This window comes from Myxine glutinosa, chromosome 8 (genome assembly GCF_964187855.1).
Source record: "Myxine glutinosa chromosome 8, kmMyxGlut1.1, whole genome shotgun sequence".
NCBI classification, from domain to species: domain Eukaryota; kingdom Metazoa; phylum Chordata; class Myxini; order Myxiniformes; family Myxinidae; genus Myxine; species Myxine glutinosa.
Window position 1 is genome coordinate 12,874,885 of NC_136268.1, and position 12,301 is coordinate 12,887,185.

General features: G+C 42.9%; 1 protein-coding gene across 1 annotated transcript in view; it reads right to left on the reverse strand.

Annotated features, from left to right (window-relative positions):
* Positions 1-12,301, reverse strand: part of LOC137433074 (uncharacterized) — a 165,011-nt gene that overhangs the window by 115,657 nt on the left and 37,053 nt on the right. The window contains 1 exon segment of the mRNA XM_078783924.1: positions 4,054-4,100. Within this exon segment, the coding sequence (XP_078640050.1) occupies positions 4,054-4,100 (47 nt within the window).

Here is a 12,301-nt window from a genome sequence, read left to right on the forward strand (position 1 = left end):
GCCCGCTTGGAGTTTGCAAAAAAGCACCTAAAGGACTCTCAGACTGTGAGAAATAAGATTCTGTGGGCTTTCATGTGTCTTTCACTGACTGAGGAGAGGCTTCCGTCTTGCCACTCTGCCATAAAGCCCAGATCGGTGGAGTGTTGCAGTGATTGTTGTCCTTCTGGAAGTTTCTCCCATCTCCACACAGGATCTCTGGAGCTCAGCCAGAGTGACCATCGGGTTCTTGGTCACCTCTCTTACCAAGTCCCTTCTCCCCCGATTGCTCAGTTTGGCCAGGCGGCCAGCTCTAGGAAGAGTCCTGGTTGTTCCAAACTTCTTCCATTTAAGAATTATGGAGGCCACCGTGCTCTTGGGAACCTTCAATGTAGCAGAGATTTTTTTTTGTAGGCTTCCCCAGATCTGTGCCTCGACACAATCCTGTCTCTGATCTCTGCAAGCAGTTCCTTCGACCTCATGGCTTGGTTTTTGCTCTGATATGCATTGTCAGCTGTGAGACCTTATATAGATAGGTGTGTACCTTTCCAAATCATGTCCAATCAATTGAATTTACCACAGCTGGACTCCAATCAAGGTGTAGAAACATCTCAAAGATGATCAAGAGAAATGGGAGGCACCTGAGCTAAATTTCAAGTGTCATAGCAAAGGGTATGAATACTTATGTCAATGTGATATTTCAGTTTTTTCTTTTTAATAAATTTGCAAAACTTTCTAAAATCCTGTCTTCTCTTTGTCATTATGGAGTATTGAGTGTAGATTGATGAGGGAAAAAATGAATTTAAACGATTTCAGCATAAGGCTGCAACATAACAAAATGTGAAAAAAGTGAAGGGGTCTGAATACTTTCTGAATGCACTGTAGTCCATGTTTCATGATATAGTCCTTTACAATATAGTCCGACGGTACTTTACATGGATGATTTAAAACTCTTTGCACCAAACGATGAAAAATTGACATAGCAATTCAAATTAGTAAAACAGTACTCTTTCTGTCTTCTAACGACTCCTCTCCGGCCGAGCTCCCCCTACTCTGTCTGTGCTCTATCCCCCAAATATTCCTGCAGGACGCACAAGATCTGCCGGCAACCCTCTTCTGGTGAAACTGCCAAAATCAAGACTCTCTGCTCACCTTCACTCTTTCATTCCTCTTTTTCCCACCTCTGGAACAAACTCCCACACTCTCTTCAATCCCACTCCTCCCTCCAGGTCTTTAAAACAGCTGTACAGCACCATATTTTATCTTCCCCCATCCAAAACCTTGATCTTTTCTACCCCCGTTAATCCACCCCAAATCCACATCCTTCAAATTCTATTTTCTTTCCTGAAATTTCTAATAGTGTCCATTTGTTTTATACCGTGTATCCCGCCCTAGCCCTCTCCCTTCCACATATCTCCCGATGTCCCTGTTCTCTACTGTTGTTGTGCTTCCCTCTCTCTCCCCCTAATGTCTCCCGTTCCCTTTATTATATGTTTTTGTTTGTTTCTGTTGATGTTTTTTACGTGTTAGCTCTTAAACAAGCCTCAACCTTGTATACAAAAATAAATTTTAAAAATCCAATTTGTAAGCAAACACGAAGACAACAATCCAGAGAAGGTATCCCCAATCCACCTAGCAAAAAATTTCCAAAGACAAGTGTGAATGGTTAGTTGTCACACAAAAAACCGAAACGAGTACAGCCCCAACAATTGCAAAAAATAAGAAAGAAAAATACAGAACGAAATATCAACAGATATACACCGACAACTGGGAAAACTATAAAACAGCAGGAAGGTAGAAAAAAAAATAGTTAGACAGATTGGGGAGAGACAATGAAGGATCACTGGAATGGCTAAGAAGAGGTCAGCTTAACTCGGATGGAGAACAAATCATTATTGATGACCAAGACCAAGGACACTACAACAATGGTTTTAAAAAGATGGTGGGATTGAGTCAATCGGACAAGAGTAGGTGATGCAATGTAGAAACAGAAAGTATGAGCCACTTCCTATCAGGATGTGAAAAAAAAACTCATGTCAGAGCAGCTGTACACAGAAAGGCACAACAAAGTATGTCGAATAATCCACTGACATCTGAAAAAGTCTTCATATCCCAGTTACAGAAAACTTGTGGAAACAAACCAAAAGCAATCACTGAAAACAAGGAAGTGGTGCTCACATAGGACCGAATGATCCCATCAAGCGTGAATTATAGAAAACAAAGCATTGTGACCGGATATACCGGATATAGTACTGAGGTAAAAAAAGAAAAGAAAAGGCATTGTTAATTGATGTGTCAATCCCCAACGATGTTGGCCTAAACAACGCAGAAATCAAGAAAATTACAAATACCAAGACCAAAAGAAAAGGAAGTGAAAATGTCCTGGAAGCTGAAGGGCACCAAAATTGTACCAGTGATTTATTGGAGCAACGGGAATGGTAACAATAGAACCCTAGAGATTTTATAAACCATCCCTGGGAATATTACGACAAACGAACTGCAATTTGAAGATGTCCGAGGCTCGGTGACGATCCTCAAAAGAGACCTCGGAACGAAACTTTGAGAAGAAAACATCACAAATTGGTCCATGAATCATGACGCCTTCGTGAAATGGGGGTCCACTTCGAGACATGGGAGGACTCCATTCTACGTTCTGAAACTCGCATATGGAGATAACAACCAATGACACATACATACACACGCATGCACACACACGCACATACATACAGTACATACACGCACACATTGTAGTGGTGCACCGTCGGTTGGATACATTGTCAAATCTTCCACCCGAACGATCACCAATTTAGCGACAACGGATGGTCATTAGAGACCGTATGTCTTCCGCCCGGAAAGCCAAACAGATCTTTTTTTTGGTTTCCAACATACAGAAACTCTAATGAGATCTGTCACCGACAGTAATTACACCGTTTAATTACGACTCGGGTCATAGTGAAACCTGGGGAAATTTACCGCTATGCTCCAAATGAGGGGTTTGTCCCAGGTTTCGAACAGCCATGAATTTAACCTGTGCCTTGGTTTCCACTCCAAATCATGAACCATGCACCAGGCTGAAATGCCATTGCTGGTAACAGGTTTCAGAAATAATGTAATGATGGATAGGGAAGATAGGAAGAAAGAAAGGTACACATATAAAGAGCTCTTTGGAGGGAAGAGACATGTCTGGGGTTGTCACTTCACGGGCCAGTAGTCTCTCAGGGTCTGCGCACTTGTCCGGTTTTTCTGAGTCCCGTTTCTTTTGCCCGTCACGTGTGCCGTGAGGCGTACGCTGAACTCCATGAGACATGTCTCACCCACCCAACTCTCTGCTCGGTGCCGAATCGAGCAAACCCACTCCAGCTAGCTCCTCTTCCCTCAACTACCCGTATCAAACTGCTCTAACCAACTTCCCATTCTGAGCTGCCGTGAACTGTCCCCACCCCTCGGCTTCCTTAGCTTGCGACCGTGCACCAATTGGTGCTCTGCCCGGCCTCTTGCCATGCCCACAACCCTAATACGGTTGCAGTTCTTACTCAAGCACACAATCGTGAGGCATACTCTTTGCCGGTTGAAGGGGAGGTGGGGTAGGGGAACATGGAGAGGAAGGGGGAGGAAAAGATTTGCTCGGCTTGCAGAGCTAGTTGTAATCAGTTTGCTTTAAAAGAAACAAATACACAGGTTACATAGGGAATGATATAAAGACTTAATGAGGGGAAAGGTGCTGAAGCTTGTAGACACATTACGGTGGTGAGGGGTCACAGTTATCAGCTCCTTAAGAAACTTTAATAGATGCTTGATTGTTTTCACACAGAAACCACACACTTATGCAAAATGTTTATTAATGGCATACCTAATATATTTTACACCTGTTACCCCCTATCACCGTTGCCATAACAATATACACATACACACATACATCGCATCGAGATGATCTTTATAATGCAGCAGCAGAACAAGGGTGTAAATTTAAGTGAGCACATTTGGTTGAGGAAAGAGCACACACACAATGGATGCCACAGAAATATAATAGTGTTCAATGTTATTTGGATATTGCAGTGAGCACAAGGGTTCACTCACCTACATAAGCTTTCACATCATCCACAGAGAATGTGGGATCAGGCATGCTAAAGGAAAAAAGTAAGGGTAAAAGGGAATGGGAAAGAAATCGTCAACAACGTTTTTTTGTTTTTTTTCTGGTAATAGCAAAGAAATATGGGATGAAATTATAGATGATTCTTTCATACTGATAGCATGATCTTTGTGCCAAATTGTCTGTCAGCCGCCCAGCCGCATGATCTCGGTAACGCCGATGCCATAAACGCAGCACCGAATTTGTCATCTTGGTCCAAAATGTATTTTATATTATGAATGACCAGATCGGATCCCTTCAGCCATTCTCAAGTTATCGCGGCAACAAAAACTTATCACGGACGGACGGAAGGACAGCCCGAAAACATAATGCCTCCGGTGACTTCGTCGGGGGAGGCATAAAAATCATATTTCTTTAACAGCAAAGATATTGCAGCACATAGTGAGTCAAATTGGTACCATGGTTCATATTATACAATGAAAGTACCGATCCAGGGTTCTATTGGGTACCTTGGGGTTCACTTTACGCAATTAAAGTACTGATCCTTAGTTCATATTGGATTACAAAATTTCCCGACCAAGGGGGGGGGGGGTGGGGAAACCCCCTTCTCAGACAATCCTACCCATTATCTGCCTCTCCCCCCCCCCCCCCTCCTCCTTCACCACTCCCAGACCCTCACACCCGGTCCACCCGCACACCTCCCAGCCCCCCACTCCTCTACCATCCCTCCCTTGCATCACAGTTCCATTCAATTATACTGTATTTTCTTCTCGACGTTGACAACTATGCAAATGGTTTAATACCGGCAATTAGTGTTCGCACTGATCACACACCATATCTGATGCGGTGATCGCTCGGGCTCAAACTTTGAGCCTGAACATTTGCGTGTCTGGTGCGAGGGAGTGCCAGGACGTCACATAGCCGGCTCAAAAGTTCCCCGTAGCACGGTGGTGCCTGGTTCAGCACCTTAATTTATACACATCGTTAAAAGTAAATAATAACAAAGGCTTTTTTCAAAGTGCAGTTGTGAGATTCCCCAAATTACTCATACACAAAGTCTTTACGATCATTAAGGATGTGTTTTCTGGTGTGGTCCCTGCAGAATTTTTAAAGAGAAAATAGTCCTAAACAGATAGCTCCTTTTATCACTCCAAAAAAACAAAAAATAACCTACGTAGCATTTGAAGCAAAACCATATTCGCTGCTTATGTGCTTATATAATATACCAGTGCGGTACGAGTACACATTGTGTAAGCAATAACAAACTGTGCTTCCTTCGTAGGTACATAATAAATAGAAGCTTTATGATAATTGGCAAGCATCACCACTCTCCTGCTCGATACCGAGTGAGGTTTTTTAAATTTATATTACGAACGTGTTTACGGATTCTAGGTAATTACCTCAACCACCGAAGGTGGATGTGAAGGGGATATCATTATATCCCCGTCCGAACGGGAGTGGCTGTTCCAGGCTGAAGACACTGTGACCTAATATCCTGGCGGCTAACTGTCTGACTTTGGAGGATCTGTTATCATAATATTCTATGCATCTGGCCTTGGCAAAGCATTCTCTCCAAATGAGGCTTATTCTGCCTTGTCAACTTGGGATGATGTTTTGAGTCCTTTGATCTTTGAGAAAAGTATATTAAGCCGACTACGGGTTGTGGCTCGCTGAGATGTTGGTGCTGGCTGTGTAAGTTACTGGCCTAAACTACACGTCTCCCATGCATGTATTCTTATCGATAATAAACCTCTGGTACACTGTCCGAGTTTAACAAGGTGCTTATTCCTGGGAAAAGGATTAAAACCCACGACAGATGGAGGTTATCTTGTCACCCCTGTCTGTTTGTCTGTCTGTTTGTTACTTGCGAAAATCGAAGATTTTTCAAGTGTATTGGTTGATTGCGTTTGTTATTCTGTCTGTCTGTTTGTCTGTCTGTCACTCGCCTACAGGTCAGGATTCTAAACCGATCATCATGAAACTTCACCTAGTTGTAGAGGTCGTCACAATGGAGAAGCCCATTGATTTTGAGGTTGAAGATGAAAGGTCATCTGGAGGCCAAATTTCTAAAATCGCCATTTTTCATTTGATTTACGTTAAAATTAGCAAGCATTTGCACATTGAGTCACAAAATTGGGAAACCAACTATTTTTTGAGGTCAAAAGGTCAAAGGTCAATTAAAGGTCAAACTTCCAAGATCATCAATTTTCATCTGAAAAATCATCAATTTTCATCCAATTGACTTGAAAACTTAACACCATTTCCAGAGCACCTCACTGAATTGGGGGGAAACAAACAATTTTTGAGGTCAAACGGTCAAAGGTCAACTCTAAGTCAAACCTCTAAAATCATCAATTTCCATCTGAAGAACGTCACTTTTCATCCCTTTGACCCGAGCTTTGATCAAAATCGTCAATTTTAATCTTAATGAAATGGACAATTTGATGGATCAATGGCAACCTTTTTTTGGAGGGGGGGGGGTGGATTTTACTAGTATCGTGCTCTGCTTGACGTCTTCTTGTTGTTTGGGGGGTTTTGTATTTGGTTTTTGTTTTTTTACAGACGCGTGTACAGTTTTTTAATGGGAATTTTCATTTACAGACACTTTTCAACAGATCTGTGATTTTTCTCCCAGTGTACCGGCTTTGATATCCATTGGCATGTCAAATTTCAGCATTCTACAATTTCTGGAAAGTACCGAACATTAATATCAGTCAGTCAGTCAGTCAGTCAATGGTTAAAAAGAGCTTTATATATGTTGTAATATATAATACATCGATCGTGGTAGTTATATTGCACGGACAGATTCCAAATGCACTTTATATCAGAGGCCTCCCTGAAGGCTGAGGCCCATACTGTTACAAAGGCCCATGACGCAATCGTTACAATGTGTTGCAGTCTTCGTACAAGTGTTGAAATTACCATGTTGAATGGAGCAGAATGTTGAATCACGTGGTCCAACCGCCATTCCGCCGTCGAACGCACAGCATTACTTCCTCATTGTCGTTGGCCAAATTGAGGCAGAATTGTAATTTTTCCATAGGTTTGCATTAATGTGAGCTACCTTTACTTTACAATTATAAATTTCACATACAGTCATGGGAAAAAGTAAGTACATCCCATGTAAAGTTTTGACTTTTTCAACATATTTCAACATACAGCTATTTGATCTTCATTTCAACAATACTGATAGATAAAGGTGATATAATATAACAAATATCATGAAACATTTACATTTTGTAAATGTCTGGGAAGGGATTTAAAAAGATCTCCAAACAATTTGAAATCAATCATTCGACTGTCCGGAAGATCATCTACAAGTGGAGAAGCTTCCAAACAACTGTCAACTTGTTCAGGCCAGGCCACCCCAGCAAGTTCAGCCCGAGAGCAGACCGCAAGATGCTGAAAGAAGTCTCTAAGAACCCCAGAATGTCATCATGGGACCTACAGGTAGCTCTTGCCACTGTTGATGTCAAAGTGCACGAGTTTACCATTAGAAAGAGGCTGCACAAATTTGATCTACATGGGAGGTGTGCCAGGAGGAAACCTTTGCTGTCCAGAAAGAACATCAGGGCAAGACTAAAGTTTCCCAATGAACACCTATGCAAAGACCAGCACTTCTGGAACAATGTGCTCTGGACAGATGAGTCAAAGGTAGAGCTATTTGTCCACAGTACCAGAAGACATGTTTGGTGAAAACCAAAGACAGCATCTGACCACAAGAACCTGATACCAACTGTAAAGCATGGTGGTGGAAATATTATGGTTTGGGGCAGCTTTGCTGCATCAGGGCCTGGGTGTTCACCATCATAGAATCCACTATGAATTCTTCATTGTACCAGAGGGTGCTTGAGGATAATGTGAGGCCATCTGTCAGAACGTTGAAGCTCAACCGAAGGTGGACCTTGCAACATGACAAGGACCCTAAAGATACCAGTAAATCCACCAAGGAATGGATGAAAAGAAAGAAATGGAGGGTTCTGGAATGGCTAAGTCAAACCCCGGATCTAAATCCCATCGAGATGTTGTGGGGGATTTGAAACGAGCTGTGCATGCAAGAAACCCCTCAAACATCGCACAGCAGAAATAATTCTGCATGGAGGATTGGGCAAAATTTTCTCCCAGTCAATGTCAGAGACTGGTAGACAGTTATAAGAAACGTCTACTTGAGGTTGTTTCTGCAACAGGTGGTAATACCATCTATTAGAGCCAAGGGTATACTTAATTTTTCCACATGCGAAATTTGCATTTATGTTTATTTAAATTATACAATGGACTACAAAATGTAAATGTTTCATGATATTTGTTATATTATATCATCTTTATCTATCAATATTGTTAAAATGAAGATCAAATAGCTGCATGTTGAAATATGTTGAAAAGGTCAAAACTTTACATGGGGTGTACTTACTCTTTCTTGTGACTGTATGTATGTATGTATGTGTGTATATGTGTATATGTGTATATGTGTATATGTGTATATGTGTATATGTGTATATGTGTATATGTGTGTATATGTGTATATATGTGTATATGTGTATATGTGTGTATATGTGTATATATGTGTATATGTGTATATATATGTGTATATGTGTATATATGTGTATATGTGTATATGTGTATATGTGTATATGTGTGTATGTGTGTATGTGTGTATGTGTGTAATGTGTATATGTGTATATGTGTATATGTGTATATGTGTGTATATGTGTGTATATGTGTGTATATGTGTATATATGTGTATATGTGTGTATGTGTGTATATGTGTATATATGTGTATATATATGTGTATATATGTGTATGTATGTGTGTATATGTATTATATATGTGTATATATGTGTATGTATGTGTGTATATGTATTATATATGTGTATATATGTGTATATATGTGTATGTATGTGTGTATATGTATATGTATATATGTATGTATGTATGTATATGTATATGTATATGTGTATGTGTATATATATATATATATATATATATATATATATATATATATATATATATAGTTGAGGTTTTGAGATTGTAAATATGACATCATTAAAGGTTAAAGGTTTGCCCCCCATAGTTAGTCCACAAGCAACACGAAGGCCCATTAGAATTAGTTATGTCATAGTATGTGTAAGAGTAGGCCATTTCCCTCGTGATATCTGCGTTGTGTAAAGAAATGAGCTTAGGTTCCTTTTCATTTTCATCTATGGGTAAACTCGATCCCGCGCCCCATTTGGCATCCCTCAAGTTTGTTACGCTTTGGCTGCCAGCAGCGTTCGCTGCCCTTGGTTTTGCTCGAAACTAGTCGGGTAACACGAGGTAGGCCTAAGAAGAGGGAGGAGCGCGAGGGTCGAGGTGTGGCCGCGTCAAGCAGCACGTCAGAGGCGGTGACGGTAAGAGCAATGGCCAACCAAGGCTCGGAGGGCATGGCATGATAGGGCGTGGTCAGAGGCATCTACTAAGTTCCAGAGGGTTCGCTGGGCAAGGCTATATAAGCCAGCGCACAAAGCCCTTGAACAGGACTGGCTGGAAGAGGACTGGTACGAGGACTAACCTGAGTTATGAGAAGGAAAAGGCCGGCGCTGAGATCCACAACATTTGGTGTCAGGAGTGGGATTGGACCCGAAGTGCGCCTAACGCACTCAAAATTACGAGCGGCCGAAATTTAATTATTAACATCTAAATTAAAATCGTGCCATGGATAACCAAGACGGTCGGATGCCGGTGGGGGTAAATGAGGAGGATGAGGAGCTAGAATCACCCAGGACCCCCCGGGAAGAATTGGGAGAAATGGAGGATGCAATTGATGAGGGTACAGCAGTCGAGGTAGCAGGGGAAGAAAATGGCGGCGCCTCGCACATGGCAACGAGGGCCGCGCCTGCTGCGCAAGTGGGGGGGGGGGGGGGGGTAGACATGCAAGCCTTCATGGTGCAGCTCATGAATGAAATAAATGAAATAAATGGTAAGATGGACGCCCAAAGTGACAAATCCACCCGGGAGCAAGGAAAAATGGGGTGGGGGGGCAATTGAAAGAAATGGGGGGGGGCAATTGAAGGAAATGGGGGGCCAATTGAGGGAAATGGGGGACAAATCCGCCCGGGAAATAAAACTGATGGGGGATCAATTGGAAGAGGCGAAAAACGGGCTGGAAAGCAGAATGGACACCCGAGGGGAGTTAATAAAAAAGATGGGAGAGGACATAAGGCGCAGGTCGAGCGGGAAAGCCGCATTGGTACGCGACGGGGTAGCGCAATGTGAGGAATGCGTGGAAAGCGAGTTAGAGCAGGGCGCAGTCAAATTGACCGGAATAGAAATCGCGACTCGGGGTATGGAAAAGCCGACGGCCGCCGAATTGGAAAATTTTATTTTATGTGCGCCAGCGGTCGTCGAGCTTAATAAAGAAAAAGAAATTATAATTGAAATTGGGGTTGAGGAGAAGGTAGAGTTAGTACATGTATCACGGGAGATTGAGATAGAATGTACTCAAAGTACATTGTGGACTTTTGTGGACATTGTGGATTGTGGACATTGTGGACCCAGATGGAATTAAAGGAAGATGGAAGAGATATATGGAAATACTGTTGAATGCAGAGAATGAATGGGATGGCAACATAGAGAGTAACCCAGTTTTAGGACCGGCAGAGAAGACAACCGAGAAGGAAGTTGAGGAAGCGATAAAAGCAATACCACCTTTAGAGGCCATTTTCCCCCGCAAGCGGGGGTTGGCCTTTTTCGGGAACTGTGGTTGTTGTTGTTTTTCGGTCCCCTTTTTGAAGCAATGTTTTACGGCCGGATGCCCTTCCTGACGCCAACCCTTTTTGCCGCCTTTAACGACAAGCAGGGAATTACCAGTGAACTGGTACTCAATTTGCCGACCTCGGAAGGATGACAGGCTGAGTCAACCCCCCTGGCGTTAATTCAGCGATTGACCGGGATTCGAACCCAGGATCCTAGGATCCTAAGCCGGCACCCTAGCCGTTAGCCCAACACCAGGGCTCACGATGTGTTGCAAGCGATAAAAGCAATGAAGAGTAGAAAAGTGGGAGGGCCGACGGGAGTTGTGGGAGATATGTTGAAGGCAGCGGGAAATTGGGGTGTGAAGAGAATGACAGAGATCTGCAATCTGGTGGTGAAAGAAGGCCGCATTCCAGTGGATTGGGAACCGAGTACCCTCGTCCCTCTATACAAGGGGAAAGGTGACCCTCTGGACTGCGGCTCGTATTGAGCGATAAAGTTATTGGAGCATGGAATGAAGGTATTGGAGCATGGAATGAAGGTATTGGAAAGGGTGTTGGAGAGGAGGATAAGGAAGAAAGTGAAGAATGACGAAATGCAGTTTGGATTTATGCCAGGAAGAGGAACGACAGACGCGCTTTTTATTGTGAGGCAGTTGCAGGAGAAGTATATAGAGAAGAGGAAGAAGTAGTTTCTTGGGTTTGTTGATCTGGAAAAAGCATTCGATAGGGTTACACGTGAAGTAGTGACATGGGCATTGAGGAAGTTAGGAGTGGAGGAATGGTTGATCAGAGTAGTGATGGCAATGTACAAAAGAGCGCGCACAGCTGTAAGGACGAAGGACGGGAACAGTGGTGAGTTTGAGGTGAAGGTGGGAGTGCATCAGGGGTCGGTACTAAGTCCACTACTATTTGTGGCTGTGATGGAGGTGCTGGCTCAGAACGTAAAGGAGGGTTTACCATGGGAGTTGTTGTATGCAGATGATCTGGTGTTGATTGCAGAAAGTATGGATGGACTGAAGGAGAAGATGAACAAGTGGAAGGAATGTATGGAGACAAAAGGTCTGAAGGTGAATATTGGAAAAACAAAGGTGATGGCAAGTGGTAAAGCATGTGGTGAGGTGGAAAGAACTGGGAAGTGGCCGTGTGCTGTGTGCAGGAAGGGTGTCGGAGTGAATTCCATTCAATGTACAATGTGCGCTGAGTGGGTTCATCAAAAATGTAGTGGTTTGAAAGGGTCATTAACCAGTGTGGCAGCTACATTCAAATGTAAGGTGTGCACAGAGGGAGCTGCAGATGGAGGAAATGTTGAGTTGGATCTTGGAGACGGCATGAAGCTGGAAGGTGTGAAAACATTTTGTTACCTAGGAGACATGCTGAATAGAGAAGGTGGATCAGACTCCGCAACGGTTGCTCAAGTGAGATGTGCATGGAAGAAGTTTCGGGAACTGAGTGGCGTGCTGACGAGGAGGGGAGTGTCGTTGAAGCTGAAGGGAAATGTGTATGC